Below are 23,098 nucleotides of genomic sequence, written 5' to 3' on the forward strand. Positions count from 1 at the left end.
TGTGATAGAACTAAAGCAGAGAAAAATAATTCCAAAAAAATAAGTCCAAAATCAAGAGAAAACTTTTCTTTTCACTGAATCAGAATAATAAAATTTTAATTACAGATTTGTACATTCTCAGATACCATTATGTTCTGTTTGAAATTTTTCAAAGTTATAAACATAGATGCTTGTGATAGCTTTGACAATTTTTATAACTTGGAATCCTACGCCGGATCTTTGGTGGTACAGATTCAGCCACAGCATTTAGTGGCATTCTCCATTTGTTAAGATCATATCAGTTTTTTCGTCATTTGAGTACATTTTGAATTCAAGGAAAAAAGAAAGTAGAATTTTTGACACTGTCAAATTTAACTAATGACATGTCAACAGTTAAGTCAACTTTGATTTGAACTTAATAAACTAAATTTTTCAAACGTACAAAAAGCAAAGTTGACTGGTGAGTATGTATTTTGAGTTGCGTCATTGGTTGTTCATCACTATAAATTTCTTGAAAAATCAAGATTTCGATATGAAAATGCCTATAAAATCTTTAATAGCTGGTGTTAAAAAGCACTCAATAGAAACAATAGTATAAAAACGCGTGTTAGAGCCGTCTGACACGAGACTAATTTCAGTACTGAATTTAGTACTGAAATTAAGCGAACAAATTTAGTTAGCTAGGATGCAAGAGCAGGTTCTAATAGGGTATTATACTATAACTTTTTTATTGTCTAAGTCAAATCTACATAAAAAAATAATATAGCCGTGTTTTTTGTTTTTTGCGAAAATGTGCATTCAAGGCGAAAAAAAATTTGAAGTTGGTGAAAAATAAACACACTTTCAAACACACCATATTTGCGCCAAGTGAGACGTTAGCAAACCCTAACGAATGTGCAAAATCAGCCAAAGCCGGCAGCTCTAACCCAAGCTCCGATGGAAGATGGAGCAGGAAAGTCGTCGGTAAGTGAGACAAAATAGCGCTGTGTTTGCTGATTGGACGGGGAGGTCCGACGTCATCAAACGCGCATTTATAATACCGTTCGAATGTAGTGGATCAAAAACCACTTGTTTAAATCACATTTATTAAACAAATTACAGCTTAATTGAAAATCGATTTTTAGTTTTATTGCTATTTAACAACGAAGAATAATATAATCCTAAATTTTGCCTTCTTTTTTATAGTATAGTACCCCATTTCTTGCTAAAACTGCGCACTAGAAATGCCCATTGACTGAAAGCGTCAATTGAAAGTATTCGAATGTAAAAACAGAAATATTATAACTACCAGGCTTTCTGAGCTTTTGTTTAAAACTAGAAAAATGTTCAAGGGTAATATTTTGAAATTGTGTTTATGCTACCATGCCCTGTTATCAATATTCCCCCACAATATTCTAAATTTTAAAAAGCAACAATTTATTTAAAAATCTGGTATAATTTGTTATTGTTTTTATATCGACAGTCTATCTTCTAAATCTAATTTTTAATTTAAACAACCAATTTATTAAATATTATTATTATTTATTAAATATTATACCTACATAAAAAATATAACAAAAAAATAAATACAACATTATATCACCAATTTTACTGTAATGATAAATCAATAAGTGTTGGATTAACTAATATCCCCCAATATTTTTTAAATCATTTACTCAATGAAATAAAAATCCAGGTACATGTTACATAACAAACAAAACTCTAAAATATTAATTTAAATTGCAATTCTATTTAGCCTATTTCCACGTTCAAAAACGGTTGAAGATAAAAATCTCTTAAGCATTCGCTTGAAGAAAATTTTATTCTCTACAACCTCTTCACTGACCGTTTTGTTGTAAATATAACGATTTTCGATCTCTTTAATTACAGAGAACTATACGCAAATGTTAAACTTGGCTTGCAAATTTATATAACTCCTTTAAATATACTTTCCGATGAAATATCTGTAATATTTTTTCAGGACTGTAGGGAGTTGAATGTCCCGGTATATTATTGTCCGTGCTTAAAATTGACAACTGACAGTCCCTTCGGTCTTTAAGAAGATCAATCTGCAGGTTCATAGACTTATTTCAGTACTTACGTGTCATACAGAGCTTCTAGTAATTTCAACTAATTTCGAAACTAAATTAGCGCGCGTAATTTCAGTAGTAAATTTAGTACTGAAATTAGTCTCAGACAGCTCTTACAAACTACTCGTATGACAGTGAGAGAGTTTGTAACACTCGTTTTTTTAATATACTATTTGGTAATTAATAATCCGAATGTTTTGAAAATACGTATGCAAAATACAAAACTTGAAACTATTTATATTCACTTTTGTCAAAACTTTTTTCACATCTCATAATTTACTTAGACGATATAATAATTTTTATATTTAAATTACTTTTGCTCATATCAGGTATTGATATGATATAAAACTATTATTACATGTAGTAAAAACTGTCATTCATTTATGCTGGGGTTTGCTTTAGCCAATGTGGACTCGAAGAACAAGTATCACTTATACCGGGTGAATAAAAAGTATGGAACTAAGCGTTTTTTTCGTACACTAACCACTTTACGAAAAAAATAATTAGTGTAGCGTAAAGTACAATTAAAATGTGGTCATTTATCAAGAATAACATTTTTCGAAATTTCTTTTAGTTTTCGAGTTTTGGAAAAAAAAGGTTTTTTTTTTAAATTTTTTAAACACTATAATTATAATTATTTTTTTCGTAAAGTGGTTAGTTTACGAAGAAAAAGCTTGGTTCCATACTTTTAATTCACCTAGTATTTTACATACACATATAGGCTGTTTCACACAATTTTACGAGGCTTGCGCCTAATGTACGCAAACAAATATACAAAATTCACAAAACACTATATACAAAAAATACACATTTAATTATTTAATTTTTGGAAACCTATGACAGTAGTTGTCAAACTAATCACTGTTTCATTAATGGTCATAAACTGCAGTTTTTCAAAAACAATTATCATTTGTTCTATCAAGAGACGGCATGAATATGATTCTAGTTTATCTATCTTGATTAACTAACTAAAAATGTTGTAATTTTTGAAAGGGTGAACAATCTAGAGAAGATTATCCAATTTTTCAAAATTTGTAATCGAGTTCGTATCGGAATATGTATAAGTGATTACATCTTACAGGCGCAGGCCTCTTAAAATTATGTGAAACACCCTGTATATCGAGCGATCAAATTGAGTCATCTTTGCATCCGAGAACGTATGTCTGTTTTGAACTAACTGCACGTGAAACGTAATAAAATGACAAGTCGAAATTGAAGTTTCGGTAAAACCAGCACCTAAGGACAAATAATCTTATAAAATTGCAGGTCTCGGTTTTAGTACGAGTATATTTCGATTTAAGTTGAATTGACTACGTTCTTATTTACTTCGGAGGCAATAAGAGTTGTTGAGAAGGAGGTATGGTGAAGTGATGAAGTCTTGTTTTCGCTTTTTTAAAAAACAGTAAATAACCAAGGATCTTTTTAAATGAAATTTGATCAGTTAACAACCGTGGAAACCATTTTGAGTAAATCTAGTTGAATACCTGACTTAAACAACCAATACATTAAATATTAAGTGCACAGAAATTTTCACTAAGGATAGATAATAATTAATCACTTCACTTTTATTAAATTAAATGGGGTTACACTTTGTAACAAAGTGTTTAAACTTAATATTATAATATTAGTAGAATTTTTACAAGTTTATTTTTATACGAGTATGTTTATTTTTACAGCAAATACATAGAGAATTACCCGCAGTTTTTATTATTTTAAGTCTGTTAAAGTGTTTAATATAATTTGTGCTTCCATCGAATACTTATTTGAAATTTTATTAAGTGGATACGAGACTTGAATTACTGGTAATCTGATAATCAAGTTGTACTTTCTGAATAGACATTCAGAGATGAGATGAGATCATCTCTTTTTATGTTTAATTCTATCGAGCGATCAAGATAATTTGTAATCAAGTCATCTTGGCATCCGAGAGTACGAGTAGGACCATTCTTTTTTGAAGGTAAATTATAAATTTAGATATTATAATCATCACCTTTTTGATCATGCCATTTTACCTTTCGACTTGACATTTTACAGACACACGTTTTCGGATCCAAGGATGACTCGATTACAAATTATCTTGATCGCTCAATAGATGCCGACAATAAATTCTTGAGATAATAAAAATATTATTTTTGTACCACACGTATTGAGTCGAGGTGATTGATACAAAGGTGGTTAATGATCATTCAATTAAGATATCTTAATATATCTCGATGATGGTCATTAATGATGAATAAGAATAACAAGTTAAAAACTGCACAAATAAATAAAACTGATAGAACTTAAAAATCAAGACAAAAATTAACTTTTCTTTTTACTGAATCAGAATAATGAAGTTTTAATTACAGATTTGCTCGTTTCAGGTGAAGCAAAAAATGTTTTTCCTTTGCAATTTTGGCGTAACATCAAAGATAAAAAAAAACTCTTGTAAACTCAATTCGGGGACATACTGTATATACGTTCTAAGCCGGATTGTTGTAAGAGTTACAACTTTAGTCAAAATTCACTATTTCGGTTAGGCTAACATAATTGGGAGTACTACCCAAAATAGCTATTTATGTATCAAATACGCAAAATATGGTTTTAGGGGACGAATTGTAATTAATGACGAGGCGACGTAGGAACCTAAAACCTTTTGCGTACGTGGTGCATACAAAATTTTTTGTTAAAGCTCCCAAAACACGAATTCACACCAAGAGGTGTGAATTAATTAATTAATAAGAACTAATAAAAAAAATTCGCCACCATAGTAACCAATTTAATTGAGTCCCTAAAATAACCATTTGCATACTATTTTATTGAGTCTGGAAAAGCTATTTTTGGGAGCGCATACAAAAAAATATTTTGTTGACTGTTGACGAATAGCAGCTAATTTCAATATCAATATTGCAATACTCTTATGCATTGTTTAATGAAAAAGGAAGGGAGGGGTCCTAGTAAATTAATGTAGGTGTAAGAGAACATAAATTACAGTGCAATGTGTGTTTTTAGGTAACAATTACACTACCGGACAAAAATACCTTGGCAAATCTACAATTTTGATATTAAAAATAATTTTAACCTGTTTCGTTCGAGCACAAATTCTTATAAAAAGTACATTTTTCTGTTAGTTTTGCAGTAAAGAAAGTGGCGTACGTTTTTGTATTTATAGTTAACCTAACTCGCTTCTTCATTTCATAAAGATAATGCATTAGTTTTCGGCTTGATGTCTGTGTCATATCGAAGAAATAGTTAAGAAGGAACAATGCTTCTGAAGATAACATCTAGAAGTATTAGAGAAGTTGTTGGTTCATCGATTTCATCAGAATGGAAATCAAGTTTTCAAAAATTTTCAATTTCATCCTGTATACACTTCAAGTGAAGGAATAAATGATTAAAATTCTATCATGAACAGTTAACGTCTTGATGTTTTTTTTTCTTTGACATTTTACCAAGTACGTATCTTTTCCTATTTGTAGCAAAGGTAATGATTATTGGTACTTTAGATATTGTCTAATCTTTTATTTGTGTCGTTGTCTCGTTGTTATGTCCCACGTTCGTCGTAATCAGCATTACAATCAATTATCTCTTTTAGAAAGAGGTCAAAATTGTAAGAATGGATGAGGCCCGATTACCCTTTCGTAAAATGGCTAGAAGATTGGATCGAAGTTACTTTACAATCTCTATGGAGAGTGTTGACTGGTCCTTCATCAATTCTGATGAAATAGACACAGAAACAATTTTTTTTTTAATTTGTTAACATCATACAAGACAAATATCTATCGGCATTTCCGGAAAAAAACTATACTGAGAAATAATAACAATATTGCACGAGTGAATTGGTTTACCAATGATCTGAGATTGATGAAACCTAAGTTACTGATACTGGGTGAAAGTTATAAACTTTTGGGAAGTGAGGAAGCAAAAAAAAGTCATTACATTGTATCGCATAGCTTTACACAAGGCTAAAACCTCTGCTAATAATTAGTACATAACAAGCGAGGTGGTAAATATGGCCTTATCCCAAGTGCTTATGTATACGACAGCCTTGAGATCGGATAAAGCATAAAGCATCACATTATTTTCAGTCAAAAATTTCAGTAAAATAAAATTCGAAGTCCAAACGTAGTAGGCCATCCAAATGGCGTTTGATTTTTGACATTTCAGAAATGTCAAAGTAAATATTGAAATAATGTGTGAATCTGATTTAAAATCGTTGAAATGGAGCAGTGTACTCTCCGAGAACTAAGAGAAACTACTACAGAAACAAAACTAGACAATTTGACAGAAAAAATTCCAGTATACAGTATGTCCCCGGATTGAGTTTACAATAGGAATAAAAAATTTATCTTTGATTTTACGCCAAAACTGCAGTGTCTTTTATAATTATACCGATATAAACAGTACCTATTTTCTGTAAATGCTTATATGTTTTTTGACTTGTGTATGAAATGCATATTTTTGCCACCAATAAAGATATTATTATACAATCATTCGAGCATGAAGGGTTTGGTCCAACGAAAGCCCAGAAAGGAGTAGGAAAAGGAGTGGTCGGCCACTAAAAAACTGAGTTATGCCCAACTTTTTACAAATTTTACATAGGTCACATTACTACATAGTAGCACAGAAAAGAGACAAAAACGAAAGAGAAGTATAAGTGCGTCATACTAAGGTTTTCAAATTCGTTTGGAAGTATTCGTCAAAATTATAAAATGCACCTCTAACTAATACATTTCTGATTCTTATTTTAAACTGCTCCATTTTATGACAGTTACACAAAATTATTAAATTTATGAGGTATAAATGGAAAACATTTAACAACAGAAAAATTTTAATCGAACAACCACATAAAATTGCTAAAAGAATTAAAATTTTTGCGGAAGTATTTACAGTATCTTCAATCCGATAATTACCTATTTGTATTTTTGGACAAGACGTGGATTTATGAAAATGGAAGTCCAGTAAAAACATGGGTTAATGAATCGGATCCATTAGGCGTTCCGCACCGACTAAAAGGTGAAGGTAGAAGATTCACCATTCTCCATGCAGGAACTGCAAGGGGATTTTTAGATAATTGTGATCTAATGTTAGGCTCAAATACTGAACATAGAGATTATCACAAAGACATTAACTCCAAAATTTTCACAGAGTGGATCACAGAGTGGAAAGACAGTTACTTCCGGCACTGAACAGTTTTGATAAAACTTGCGTAATAATCATGGACAATGCTCCATACCATTCCGAGCAACTAAAAAAAGTACCCGTCTCAACAACAAAAAAAGGAGATATGATCCAGTGGCTCCAAGAGAACATTATTCCATATCCCCCTGATTCTCTGAAGTCAGAGTTATTATTATTCGTGACAAAAAACAATATCTTGAGAAAACTTATGCAATTGATGATTTAATTCGCAATAAAGGCCAAATTGTTCTTCGTTTGCCTGCCTACAACCGCCAGTACAACCCCAAAAAATTAGCTTGGAGATTTGTAAAGACTTATTATAATAAACGTATACCATCAGCTTCTGGTCCTAAATTCGAAAAGGCAAAACAAATGTAGTCAAAGGCAAATTTTACTCCTGATATGTGAGCTAATAGTGTTCGTCACTGCGAGGAACTGATTAGAGAGAACTGGAAAAAAATTGATGGGAATTGAGTACAGTCTTCCAATAATAATTCAACTTTCCACAGAATCAGATTCGGAAGACGATTTTGATTTAGATTCTGAAAATGAATAACCCATTAAATAAATTTCCATTTTATTCTTAAGTTGTATATGTCCAGTTGCATTTTTTCATGTCATTGTTGTTTTTATTTCGTGTCTTTTGGTTTAAAACCTGATCTAGGGAGATTTTACGATACAGCTGTTCCAAAACTACAGCTTTTAGGGTGGTACAGTCTGGTCTTTGAGGAAGTTTTGACATTGACAATTGTTTTTAAAAAAAATGGACTTTAAAAACGACTTACATACACATTGTCTGGCCAAAAATTTGGATCATAAAGTTGATCCTTACATTCCATTGGAGCACCGAGTCGGACTCAATTTTTTAGCATTCGAATTTCGTGTTCGAAATTTCTTGCTGAAGAAACTCCAATATGTTTTTAACTGTTGTATCGGGACCAGTGCGACCAATGCGACGCCATATTTTCTTGTCCACTCCTTGAAAACTTTTACTTCTGCTTGATGTTCCCGTACCGAATATGCCATTGGATCTTTTTTTCTTATGGGTGACGGTCTTGAATTCATTTGTAGGATTATTTTCAGATGTAACTTCTATTGGTACAAGATTTTTGGCTAAAAGATTCGTAGCCGCAACCGCCGCCTCTTCATTTATTTTGGTTTTAGTCGTGATTTTGGACTTCGGTTCTTTGACGATGCATCAATTTTAGTTGCTCCCGGAATTCGTTGATGAGTTGGTCCTTTTGTTTTATGATGTACATACATAACCATTTTTGGATCGAGGTTTGCACTGCTGTTGATGATTTCCCATAGTTCGTCGACGCCATTGTCCTCGAGATTCGGAGAATTAACTTCCTTATAACAAATAAATTTATTGTCGTCATAGAATTTTGAGTAGAGTTTGGCACAACTCGTGTGGAGTAGGTACATTATTGCACTTTGAAATTTCACTGCTCTTGTAAGATTTGCCTTTTTACAACGTTTACAAGTGAGAGAAATCGTGTTGCCTGCACCCCCGCCATCACATGCCTTCGAAAACGGTTAAACTTAGGTATAAGGAAGACTAATGAAAACTCTTATCAAATCATAAAAACATAGCTTTCTATTTGAAATATTATAGTTAATACCCACTTGGTGTAAGCTGAAGTGCCGCCATCTTGAAAATATTTTCATTAAGCAGAACCTAACCGATTGTAGCTATAAACAAAATTTTAGATTAATATTATTTTTAGAACTCCCATACTTTTAATGTGGAAAATGGCGGGAACAACCTATAAAACCTATAAAATAGTTATGTGAGTGATTGACATACTACGCACGGCCAAACCACTGACGCTAGAAACATGAAATATATACCAGGTGAATAAAAAGTATGGAACCAAACGTTTTTTGCTTAAACTATTTATTTTTTAAAAAGACTAATTGATGAGTGCTAAAGTACTACAAACATGTGATGATTTAACAAGAATAAAAATTTTCGAAATTTCCTTTTATTTTTGAGTTCTACAAAAAAATTAATTTTTTTAAATGGCAATCCACTATAAAATCATTTTTCTCAAAAGCTATACTCTAAGGATTACAACTATCTGCTTTATTTTTAATTTTTTCAAAAAATTTTTTTCACATAAATTGCAATTTTGACAAAAAAAATCGCATAACTTAAAAACAAAACAAAATTTCGTTCTGAAATTACGTTCACATTTTTTATATTACTTTAATTTATATTAATTATTATTTTCCGGAGGCAAATGATTATACTAAGACCTACCAAAAATTTTATTACTTTCAAGTTAAATGCGGTATTGTTAAGAGTAAACCAGAGGGTAAACAAATCATAAATTAGTGGAACCCACCCGGACCCTGAAACAGGTCAGTTTTTAACAGGGCCGGATTATTCACTTTCTTTTTGTCTAAAATATTTGAAATATTTTAATAGTTTTTGATGTAGTCAAGTATTTTAAGAAATTAAAAAAAGCCAGGTGGTTATTAACAAGTTATTAAGTTAAGTTATTATTAAATAAAGCAGATTTTTTTTAATAATAGCTTGGTAAAACTGTACCACTACTTTGGTTTTAAATACCGCACTGTTTTATTCTGGTGGGTGCAGCAACACTTGCAAAGGAACGTGCCATTTATGGAGGGTTACAAATTCAAGCCATTGTTTGCTTAATCTATTATAATGTGTCATAAAATTTTTAGTAGGTCTTAGCAAAATGATATTAGTATAAAAATAAAACCGCTTGGTTCCATACTTTATATTCACCCTGTATGTTCTTTAGAGGGCGGAGATGTCTGCTAAGAAGGGATTTTTCGAAAATCGTTCTCTAAAGGGATAAAATGGTCTTTTACTTTTATATGGAAAATTCTTTGACTATTCTCGACGTTTCCTCAGTGCGCATGCGTGAAATATGGACATTGCGTAAAGTGCATCAAAACATCAAGCATTATTTGAATGCTTTTCACTTTGGGCCTGATGATGATAAAAAATTGTGCATTTGAGTGATCAAACAGCGGTTTCAGCCGTGCCTGCGGGCCAACTACATGTTCATAATACTGTATGGGTGTACTAAGAAAGATTTTTTGAAAATCTCTATGTATTAGAGCCTAAAGTCTTATTTTTTTTAATTTAATAACCTTTATTTTTTTGAATTTTTTTTTCTGACATAACATTTTAATCAAAATCAAACAACGGGCTATACACACCACCCATAATTCATAATCAAAGCCCATGCGAAGAACGGGATTATAGCTGAATCCCATACAATGCATGGTTAACCAGATCTGTAGAATAAGCCAATAGAATTGTTTTGTAAGCGGGCCATTTTTGTGTGAGATCTCCACGGGGACGAACCGCGGGCAAATGCTAGTTAAAATTTAAAAAAATAATAAAAAGAGAGTTTAAGGTTGTAATATATTTTAGCGTTCTTCAATCACAATGTTATAGAAATGTTAAAAGTAAAATAACTTGAAAAATTTTAATGATTCAATACCTTATTTTTTGTTTTTGTTTGTTTAGAGATGGGCATATTTAAAAGTATGAAAAAGGATGGATAGCTGATAAAGCTGAAAATGTGATAACTTCAACTTTGTCAGCTTTGGTAGAGTTGTTTTCATGAGTGCATCTTTTCATTATGAAATTTAAGTTTAAAGTTGCAAATGTGTTTAGTCACAGTTCTATGAACACTTAAAGCGAGATAAGTTTGTGTTCAGGTTATATCCCTAGTAACTAAAAATTTTAAAGTTGATCTTGAAGTTTTGTTAAGATTGTCTCTTAAAAGATCTTAACTTTAAATATGTTGTGGCTGAAAACCCGTCTCCGCCTATGTCTTAATACGATATCCAGTATGTCCCCGGATTGAATTTACAAGAGGAACATTTTTCTTATCTTTGATTTTAAGCCAAAACTGCAAAGGAAAAACATTTTTGCTTCACTTGAAACGAGCAAATCTTTAATTAAAACTTCATTATTCTGTTCATTTTTCTCTCGATTTTGAACTTAATAGTAGATTATGTTATTAGGAGTAAAAGTAATTGTTTATGTGGCGAAGCTGAACATTCATTTTGCCGAACGGAGTGAGGCAAATGGATTCAGCTGAGCCACATAAACTCACTTTTACTCCAAATAACATATACCATTTTATCTGCAAACGATTCAGATGGAGAGAAAAGAGCAACACACCAATAATCAAGTAAATCACTTCAATAATCAGGACGCTTTGTAATAAAATCATAACAAACGTCACGCGTCAGTTTCGGAATTTATGTTGAGATTTCGAAAGTGCTGATTGTCTTAACTGGTGTAGTTTATAGTGCAAAATGTCGAATGCTGATAATCTACCTTGTACCTCTCCAAAAAATGCTGAAAAAGCGAAAGAGACAAGAAAAAGAAAACAGTGATATATGTCAAAGCAAGTGTCAAGTAAAAGTGAAAACACCTAGGCGTAAAAACAGTGTTTTTATTCCATGTCTGATAAGTAAAACTTTTACCTGTGTCATTTAGTCATAAAAGTGGTCACTTTTGTGACGTTTGCGGATAAAATTATTTTTCTCTGCGTTTTAAATCCCATCACATTGGCGGTTTTACTTTTTTGACAACGATGTCACTTTAACAAGTGTGGATGAAAAATATAATTTTAATTAACGACAACTCAAAAAAACAGCTTTAAGATGAAAAAAAAATATAAAGGTATTTTTAACAAGAATCATCATTATTCAGTTCATAAATTAATTGTCAAAATGACATCGTTGTTAAAAAAATAAAACCGCCAATGTGATTGATAGATAAAGTTGGCGGGTTTTTATTTATTCAACTGATTACTGCGCCTCTGGTGAGTCAGGTGTTCATTAGATTTGAATTAGGGGTCGTTTTTTTATATAGGAGGCTTATGGCCGTTACCCATCTTTTTCTCTCTGATCTGTGGTTACATATATTTATTGCTTTTCACATGTATTGCTTTTCAATTCCTTGACAAATGTTGACAATTGACATTTTGGTAAGGTAATATAACTTTACCGATTTTACATTAAGGATAAAGTTTGGCTTTGCTACCAGCCAATTTTTATTAATGTAAACAGAATGATGTTTAATAGACAGAAACTGATAATTATGTTATAAGGAGTAAAAGTGATTGTTTATGTGGCGAAGCTGAACGTTCATTTTGCCGAACAGAGTGAGGCAAATGATTAACCTGAGCCACGTAAACTCACTTTTACTCCAACCGCAACGATTCAGATGGAGAGAAATGAACAACACACTAATAATTATCAAGTAAATCACCAAAATAATCAGGACGCTTTGCAATTAAATCATAACAAACGTCACGCGTCAGATTCGAAATTTGTGTTGAGATCTTCGTAAGTGTTGATTGATTTAACTAGTGAACAACTAGTGTAGTTTATAGTGCAAAATGTCGAATGCTGATAATCGACACTGTATCCCCATAAAATGCTGAAGCCGCGAAGAAGACAACATTGGTAAATGTTAAGTAAAACGCTTAGGCGAAAAAACAGTGTTTTTACCCAAGGTCTGAAAGGTAAAACTTTTACTTGTGTCAATTAGTCATAAAAGCGTCATTTTTGCGTTTGCGGATAAAATTTATTTACATTTTCCAGTTACTTATCGGCATTGACATTTTTCTCTCTCTCAAGAGATCTAAAATACCCTGTATACTATCCTTTTTTTGAAGAGTTCGCAATTTGTCTCCACCGTAATTTAGTTTGCTAACAGTAAAATACCAACCACAATGACCAACTTGTAATATGTAGTTCAAGTTTTTTTAATACAACATATTTTCAATGTATCCTCGGATACACTGACTTTAAAAACTTAATTAAATTTAGGTCTAATCTAGTAGTTTTGCTATTTAACTCAAGTCGAAGCAACGGTCTTTTAATTAATTTAACTTAAAGTTAATTGTTACCTATAACCTATAACAGTTCTATCAACGTTTATTAAACCATTAAAGGTTACATCTTAGTTTCATAATATAATATGTTAGGTAATAGTTTTTTTTTTAACTAAACTAACTTTAACTTTAAGTAAATCAGGTCAAGTTCAATTTTTAAAATTGTAAGAGAAATTATACATGTATGCATGTACATATGTACATACCTTTAACGAAAATCTTTTTTTGCAAAGACGAATACGTCGACTTTGTGGATATAACCGAAGCCGAACGATAGTACTAGCCGGAATACAGAGATTGTCACAGCTGTGAACGATTTGAATCACATGCCGTGTATTGGATAGACGGATAAAAATCAAACGAATTTCAAATTAATGTTAATTTCACTTAAAAAATAAAAATTAAAAAAACCGCCAGTAATACTAGGTAAATATAAAAAAAATAACATTTCTAGTAAATATACCTAATACCTATTCTTATACCCTTGAAAAATTTTCAATTTTTTTGTGTTGCTTTCTTTGTGTGTGATTTTATTCGTAAACGCTTTTGAGTAATTGTTCAATAAAATGTTAACAAATTTTGTTACACATTTTTCAACTAAATTAATAATATTATTACCACATTTGGTATACATTTCTAAAATTACATAATTCTTATAGACTGTCCTTTTTTACATTTTTTTCACAGAGAGAAAACAGAAAAACACAGAAAATGTAATCTGCAACTGCAGCGACCGGAAATGGAGTAGGTGTATCCGGTTTTTGTGATTACCAGTTTAAAAGGTATGTTCTCGCAAGTAACTGTTCCACATTTTATAATATTTATTTGTTTAAATGGTTCTGAAATTATTAGAAAAAAAAAAAAAATTTCATACCCCAATTCCAAGGGTTGTAAAATTCTTATCAATATAGATATGACTCGAGTTATTATTTAAATTAACATCATTTTATGGGTCATTTTTATCAAAAGCTTTGCTTGATCTTATTTTTGTTACATGTGTTTCTGGTGCGAAACGTAAAACAAATACATATTGAATTTTACTTGAAAGCAGTTGTTATACATATTAAATAATTAGTAAATTAGTATATTAAATAATTAAATAAATTAGTAGTTAATTAAAAATAATTCTTTATAAATAAGGTAATTTTATGAAACGGATTATCGAAGACAAAGATTTTTCAAGAACATAAATACCTACCCATATTTACTAGGAGCATAATATTCTAAGGGTCAATTACATAATCGAATGTAAAGGAGCATTAATTAAATTAAATATTGTTTAGAATATGCTGATTACTTCGAACTTGTTGACCAAAATTTCATATTCTAAATCAACATTAACTTTAAAGTCTCTTTAATTCGATTATGAAACTGGTCCTAATTAGAATTTAATTCTAAATTTAAAATTATTAGTAATTGTAAAACTGCCGTAACGCACCATCAATTTATCAAAAATTTGTTATTAATTAATTTAGTTTTTTTTATCTAGAGAAAAATAAATCAGAGGGATCAAATATACAGGGTGATTCAGATAAGATAATGAGCCCGACGTTCTGGCGTTGCAACCCAAAAAACAAATTTCATTTACGTCTTGATCTAATTTTATTTGCAATCCAAGTTATCTTATGTTACTCTGACAGTGCTTAGACAAGCATTTTATGATTTATAAAAAAAAAAAAACTGTTTGCCTACCTTTAATGTTTCATTCTTTCATACATTTTGTATTGGGTTTACACCGTAAAGACTTCTCTAATTCCTCTACCATTCCGCGAGAACTGAATGACAGTAAATAATCTTTCTCTGTGCTGATGTCAGAGTGGTATAAGATGATAACTTGGATTCAACTTTCAAATCCTAATTTAAATTAAATCAAAGGCGTAAATGAAATTTGTTATTTGGGTTGCATCGCCAGATCGTCAGGCTCATTATCTTATCTGAATCGCTCTGTATAAAAGTTCATTTCACACCTGGCGACGATTACTACTTTCTTAAATAAGATTACTTTGAACTGAACTTTATTTTATAATTATTGATATCACATTATTTATCACCATTCGGAATTGAATGTAAAGACCACAAATTAGAAGGTAAATAAATAGAAGGTAATAAAGCTTTGTTATTATTTCAAATTTTTTCAAATAAATTTTGTTTGGGATTCAGTTCAACTATATCTATTTACTCGTAATTCCTCCACTAAAATAAATAAGCAAATTATTGATAATAATTAATAAAAACAGCAATGGAAAAAATCTAAATTTAGAGTTTTTCAATTCTTTTTGCTTTTCTGATTCGTTTACTTGTGGTTCAAATTTAACAATATTCTGAACAATCTGGAAAAATTATGTTTTATAGTAGTTATACATATTATTTCAAATAATTTTCTTTTTAATATACATGCATCATAATCCTAAATTAAAACACGCTGCAGCGAGCGTAATTTGGCCTTTATAGCACTCTGAAATTTTAAAGTTGTCTAGGTAACAAGAAATAGTGAAATGTCTGGACCAATTACAACGTGAAAAAATGTGCTTAACAACGTAAACTAGTAACCGTCTCTACGAAAACGATTCACAAACAACTTTTGATAATTTTATTGTGTAAATTTACATTTTTTCAATGCTCATAAAAGATCGTAAATGGGCAGGTATAATAAAAAATAGCGTATAACACTCGTTTATCAGCGCTTTTAAAACACTTACGACGTTAAAACTTACTTAAACGTTACTTTTAAATCCGTCGTGCGTGTTTTAAAGGCTTGCTTATAAACTAGTATTATAATATACTATTATTCTTCGACACTGTCAAAATTTACGATTTCTCTCCCGTGTAAAGAAGTTTTGACACCTGTTTGTTTGGCATTTCTCAATACGAAACGCCAGATTATTATTAACAGATTTACAGCAAGTTTAAGCCTTGTTGAGTCGAATTCGCTTTATTCCACCTCGTGATAAAAAAAAATCCACTCGGTGAAATAATTCGTCCGATTTACACCCAAACTCGTAGAATTAATAACTATTAGATTTACCGTATAACAGTCAGTTTTTATTTCACGAATTATATGTTTTGCTTTAAAATGTTTTAACACTCATGATCCTTTACAGTGAAAATACAGTCTTTTCGGAATTATAGGATTAGGCAACATTTTCCGTGGTAGGTAACGGAAGTAAAGATAATTTTTCATTATTTTTAGCATAGCCACTTTTTACATTAAGCACACATTTTCTTCCCATTTCAAAATGTATAAACATGTATTAGAACAATATAAAATTGCTAAAGTAACCACCTCAGGTGCACTTTATTAGGCGGATTTTCGGGAACGGATGGCCCGCATATGTATTCCTTGTCTTCTGTCTCGCGTGACTAGTTCGGCCACACTTCAGCCAACGCAGTGCATGCGCTCGCTGCACTGCGTTAATATCTTCACCGTGGTAAGTGCATAACGTCTCAAGAAAACTCAACCCAATATTAATTTTTCTCGGGTTTTAATTAACCGATTTTCTTCAAATTTTGGTATGGTAAAAATCTGGAAGGAAGACCGGTGCGTCATCTGACGTTTCTCCTTACCACGTTTACAGTGCGATGACAAAACCTCAATTTTTTTGATGTAGGTTCAATGTTTACAGGTTAAAGGTTGGTTATTGATGAAAGTGTTGCCTTGTACGACTCTTTGCAAAAGCATTTAAAATTTAATGTAATACATTGGAAATTACTTTCTATACAAGGTGATTCTTTTAGGGCCTACATTAGAAACTTTTTAACTTCTAATGCAGATAGGAATTTGAAATTTTGTACACAACCCAAATCAACCAGTCTGAGTTCAACTAAATTATTTTCAAAATGGCTGAACTTCCGGAACTACGAGAAATTGGCGCCAACTTTGAAATTTTAAATGGTACCCACTTATTTTTATTGCATTTTTGAATTCTCCTCTTTAAACTAAGTAAAATGTACCTAGTTGTTAGTACTTATCTATCATAGTTTTTGACATATGTCCATTTTTTGGTCAACATTTTCACTTGCAGGGGTTCATTCAAAACATCACAGCTCTTGAACCCTTTGCGATAAGTGAATATTTTTTGTTGCATTCGAAAACCAAAGGTTCAAAAACTTTTCTCGAATTTTTAAAATTGTCAACTGTCAAATTGCAAGGCTAGTATGATTTTTTGAAAAATGATCATTAACAAATAGCTATAACTCAGTTTTTTCAAATGAAATGACTCTATTTTCTCAACGGCAATCAAAACTACATCAATTTGTAGAAGGACTTTTATCAACATGTCCTATACCTATCTCTTACAGTTTTTGAAATAATCACAAAAAACATGTTAATGTTTTTATTTTTATAGTTAATCACGTAGGCTTTGGAAAAATACAATAAGATATACCATAATTAATGCAAATGTTCGATATGTTTACCATTTTCAAACAGTCCAAAACTCGATGGTGAACTGATTTGAGTAGCTTCCATTRGTTTATTTGGTTGAAGATTATTAAATGCCGCCTCAATTCTTTGTAATTCCGGATGGGTGTTGTGTAGACTAATAAATCTTTAATTCGTTTTGATCATTTTCCAAAGGCTACGTGATTTACTATAAAAATAAAAAACAAAACCACGTTTTTCGTGATTATTTCAAAAACTGTAAGAGATGGATATAGGACATGTTGATAAAAGTCCTTCTACAAATCGACGTACTTTCGGTTGCCGTTGAGAAAATGGGGTCATTTTATTTGAAAAAACTGAGTTATAGCTGTTTGTTAAATATCATTTTCAAAAAATCATATAAGCTTTGCAATTTGACAGTTGACAATTTTGAAAATTTTAGGAAACTCTTCGAACCTTTGGATATCAAATGCAAGAAAAATTATTTACTTATTGCAAACGGTTCAAGAGCTGTGATGTTTTTAATAAACCTCTGCAAATGAAAATTTTGAGCAAAAAATTGACATATGTCAAAAACTATGACAGATAAGTACTAATAACTAGGTACATTTTACTCAGTTTGAAGAGGAGAATTCAAAAATGCAATAAAAATAATTGGTTACCATTTAAAATTTCAAAGTTGGCGCCAATTTCTAGTAGTTCGGAAGTTCAGCCATTTTGAAAATAATTTAGTTGAACTCAGACTGGTTGATTTGGGTTGTGTACAAAATTTCAAATTTCTATCTGCATTAGAAGTTAAAAAGTTTCTAATATAGGTCCTAAAAGAATCACCTTGTATGCAGTGTATTCATTACATGTCAAAGCATAAAAATGTCAGATTTTTGTGTTTATCCATAGTTTGGCTTAATTCTAAAAGGTTAGGTTAGAACAGACAGTTAATCTGTAGTACTCACTACTCGTTGGGATTTCATGTAAGTACCTACTCAACCAATTGATTATCTTGATTTGCATTTAATGCTCTCGGCATTTAAGTGCGGCATTGCAAAAAAAAATATTTGAATGCGACAGGTGACAAATTGACAACTAAATTGACAAGGGCAAAACCTGTTTCAATCTAAAGAAAATTATATTTTCCGTTTTTATTACAACCAACTGTACATCAGTATAAAACCGATTTTCTAAACAAGAATGGCTAAAGTGAGAAGAAAACGGATACAAAATCGGTTTTCATAAACAGGATGGAGCATGGAAAAGTAATTTACACTGGGTTTTTTTAAGGGCTAAAAACCATAGACAATCTATGCATTTTTCCAGGTAAGAAAAAAAAAAAGAAATTCAATTCATCTACAAAACAAACTTGCATCTTACATCCTTTGAAAACAAACGTTAAGAAGCTTTTATTCTGCTCTTATGAAAACCAGAAAATTTCTTATGTGGGAGTCAATTTCAATTTGTACTATTAATTACTTCTTCAAATATGGACTTCTTAAACAACGCTCATATTTACCCCCAATATCTCAAATAATCACAACTTTATTTACAGAGTGTGGTTTGTGCCATAGCAGACACAATATGTAAAATACTAAAACAGCATTAGAATGTTTTTTTTTTTATAAGATTAGCTCCATTTTTACTTTCCTTATCTTATAAGGCTGAAATATGACCTATCTATATTTTTACATTTCTGGACGAATTATAGCTTTAAGAAACCAAAAAAGTTGGTTCGGGCCATTGGGTCGTGTGTATGTGTAGCAAGGGGACGTAGCACGAAACAATTGGTAAAAATCGGTCGCATCGTTCGGCCGCAAAGACCAAAAGTCGGCCGTAAAGCGGCCGCAAAATTATACGGATGAAGATACAATAAATTCATGGGGATACAAATTATTTAGAATCATGAAATATACCTTATTAAACAGTAAAATGTGATAAAACAATAATAATAATGGGTACCAAAGTAAAAAAAAAACTGCACCCCAGACTCGAACCCGCGACAACTATGATCTATTTCGCGTGTAATCCGGTAGGTGGCACTAACGCAGGTTAGGTTTGCTACTCGGATTTCCAACACTAAATTATTGTCGTTAGGATGTTTTCCAAATAAGGATAAGGAACGTCGTGTGACGTTCACACCAGATTTTTTGTAGAATAAAAGATGATGGGGGTTGGCCGCTAATTTTTATCGGTAACCCCTTATTATTTTATTTTTCTACATTAACACAAGTGCATTTATGCCTGATTTCATGGAAGTTACTTAATCGTAAGGAATTATTAAAAGAAATTAATGAGACGCAGAACAAAAACAATAAATCAACCAATAAACGAAAAATACTTGCAAATTATACCAAAAGGACTTTCAACGACGACAATAATGTTACTATCAATGTTAGATTAACAAATTCACTCGAACATGACATTTAAGTGGTGTAGTTGAAGTACATACAGGGACATTTTTTTATTAGAGTATACATAGCCCTATGTATACAGTTAAAAAAACCGGATCAACTTCAATGTTACTATGATTACGATTAGCCGTTTGTCTAGGCATAGGCTACCAAGCAAAGGCTTTAAAATCGATAAATAAAAGACAAACTTTTAAAAACAACAAAGTAAATGTAATTAAATATTAATTTTAAAAAAATGAAAACCCATAAAACAAGAAAAATATTAAATAATTAAAGCAAGTGTTCAAAACGTTTTCCTTGCAGTTCTAATTTAAACAATAACCCAAACGATTTTGAAAAGTCCGCACTGCATTCCTGATAAATTCAGGATCTATATTATTACATTCTATACGAATACGTTCTTTCAGCTCTTTTACATTTTGCATTAGAACATTAGTATAAATTTTTGTTTTTAAATATCCCCAAAAAAATTCGTTGGGTGCCAAGTCTGGCGATTGTGGGGGCCATGCGAGGGGACCATATCTCCCGATCTACTTTGGTGTACATGGTATTACAAATAGTATTAACTTTTTAAAGCTGCGCTTTAAATTTCAAGACTGACACTTGACAAACTTGACACAGAATTTTAGGTTTGAATATTTTAACATCTAGAATCCTCTAAAGCTTGAAATGTTAGTTGCCTACCCTATGAAATTGACCCGTTTTTTTAAATTGTATACTAATACTATGTATGTATACTAATAAAAAATGTCCCTGTGTATAAATTAATGTTCAAGGTTACCATCCTTAGAGACCCTTTAATTGTTTCAATTAACATTGTGATAGATTTTTTTATTTCACTTTTGTGTTGGTAATGAAAAAATTAAATTGATGACGCACCCGTCGTTCCTCGTGATTTTTTCCGATAGTATACAAAAAATTATGTTTTCTATGTCACTTGGTATATTTCATATACGAAAAACATTTATTACTAATTCCAATAATGTCAAAACAAGAAAGTTGTTAAGGTTATGCTTTGTTTTAAGGAAAGTTCGTGTTCAACAATAAGGCGTCAGTGTATAAAATGGAAATCTTGTACAGATTTGAACAGAATAAGTGGTTTTGTTGTTATAGTGTTATAACTTTGTGAATGTGTCTCACTGAAACATCAGATAATACTTATGTTTTCATGCCAGATTAAGGTTAGAATAAAAAAGGAATTAATTAAAAAAAACATTTTATTATTTCTTGGGGAACATTTAAAATGTTAGAACAATTGATAAATTTCTTTATGTTCAAACAAGAAAAATTGAGCACACAACTTTTACTACTAATAAATAATAAATTAATAGCCCAACGATATATTTATTAATTGTCATTAGTATACTGTGACTAGTATTTTGAGATAGTTATTTTTTTTGGATCTAAGTGTTCTCAATTTTTCTCATAAAGTTTTTAATAAATTTCTTATGCTATGTCTAAATCTGTACACATTTTAACTGGACGGCATGAAATTAAAATAATTGAATAAATATAGTATACAAGGTTTAAGTGACTGGAAATGGAGAAACAAACACAACATATTAAAAAATAATACATTTGGTTTTTAGACGATTTAAATTTTTGATGACAATATGAAAGACTAGATATGCTCTACGAAGGTACCTACAGATGTCTTATAAATAATGAGATTTCTATTCTATGAAGAATGAAATAATAACAGGTTTCTCCGATATTATAATGAAGCTAGGTGCATTTACGTATACAAAACTAAAATGTGCAAATTTTGTACTGGCAAATACAGAATTTGACTCAAGGATTGAGCATGACTGATAAATTTGTTACGTTTAAACTTCAAATGCTAAACATGCATTCTATTTCTATATGTATCAGTCTTTAATATGTACTACATCTATCATAGCATTATTCGATGTTTAGCATTCAAGGATTGAAAACGCCACAATTTCAAACAAATTTAACACATCTTTAAGTAGAGTAAATGCTGATCACATTTTAAGATTTATTGTCTTCAAATTTACCTAACGTAATACGCAACTGATGCTAATAAAGTTAAAACCAGCGAAGAAATTTTAGAGAGCCCTTCTCCTGCCGATATTATCCCGCACTCCTTCCTCCCGTATTCATTACAATGCATCTGCAATACAAAAATAAAATTAACAATTTTGCACACAGAGGGTAAAATTGCAGTCGGAATGTGACGAAATTTAACAGCTTTATCCTGAAGCTTTTAATACCGCATAGCGGAAAAATATAATCCGTCGCAACAAAAAACTAACGCGATGCTATTTTAAACACGTTTCGACGATATATCCAAGTTTGCAGTTTTATGTGTTTCATTCAAAGTTTGAATTATTCGACCACTCACCCGAATTAACGACGAAGATATCTTGTCTAGGAACTCTCTACTGAAATCGGCAGCATCTTCACCGCATGCCCGCCTCATCGTGTGTGTTGAACACTCCACGTATCGCTGGAACGAACTGAAAAAAGGGATCAAGTATTATTATTTATTTATATTCGTATGAATTTTAGTAACATTTGCTAAAATTAAACAAAATAATTCCATCATCTTGTTAACTCTTTCCAGTTTTTTTTTATAAAATAACTATGAATATAAACATTTGTGAGCAGCTGAATAAATTTTTGTATCGATCCTTGCAAACAATTACCTCAAAATTAGTAATAAATAACTATATGAAGGAATGGTGTTTTTAAATTAAATTAGCTATTTATACTATTTTAAATAAAAACCAAAAATACCTCTATTATTGTGTATTGATATTTCTTAGAGATTAGTTATGTCCTAAGAAACTTTGTATAATATACTCCGCGCCAAAATTGTTGCATATCTGTAAATTTTGTGTTATCATTTTTGTTAACAATTTTTTCTAGAGATGAGAAAAATATGCTAAAACAATAATTTTAATGACAAATTAACACAATCCAAAAGCAACGCGTAGCCGCTATTGCTCGTAGTTAAAACTAGCTGTACTCAATTAAAAAAAAAAAACACTTTTCTAAACTTGTTACGTAACATACTATTTTTCGATTCCAGTCTTAGCGCTCAGGATTTCGCACATAAGAGTTTACTGTAAACCTCAGAAAAACCCAGAAGGATATCGATAGGCGGAGCCTATCTACTCGGTGTGGTGGGGAAACTTGAGCAGTGGCGTAACACAGAACCCTTCTGTGATAAAAAGGGAA

The 23,098-nt window shown here is 31.1% G+C and overlaps 1 protein-coding gene across 1 annotated transcript in view; it reads right to left on the reverse strand.

Annotated features, from left to right (window-relative positions):
- Window positions 1-21,471: 21,471 nt before the first annotated feature.
- LOC123016373 overlaps window positions 21,472-23,098 on the reverse strand; it is a 30,984-nt gene continuing 29,357 nt past the window's right edge. Inside the window, exons 4-5 of the mRNA XM_044416730.1 lie at window positions 22,260-22,374; window positions 21,472-22,028 (exon numbers count right to left, since the gene is read on the reverse strand). Coding sequence (XP_044272665.1) covers window positions 21,909-22,028; window positions 22,260-22,374 — 235 coding nt within the window. The 3' untranslated portion in view covers window positions 21,472-21,908. The remainder of the gene's footprint in view (window positions 22,029-22,259; window positions 22,375-23,098) is intronic.

Source organism: Tribolium madens, unplaced genomic scaffold (assembly GCF_015345945.1).
Source record: "Tribolium madens isolate multiple individuals breed KSU strain unplaced genomic scaffold, Tmad_KSU_1.1 Scaffold_1;HRSCAF=32;Tcas5.2_LG8, whole genome shotgun sequence".
Taxonomy (NCBI): Eukaryota; Metazoa; Arthropoda; class Insecta; order Coleoptera; family Tenebrionidae; genus Tribolium; species Tribolium madens.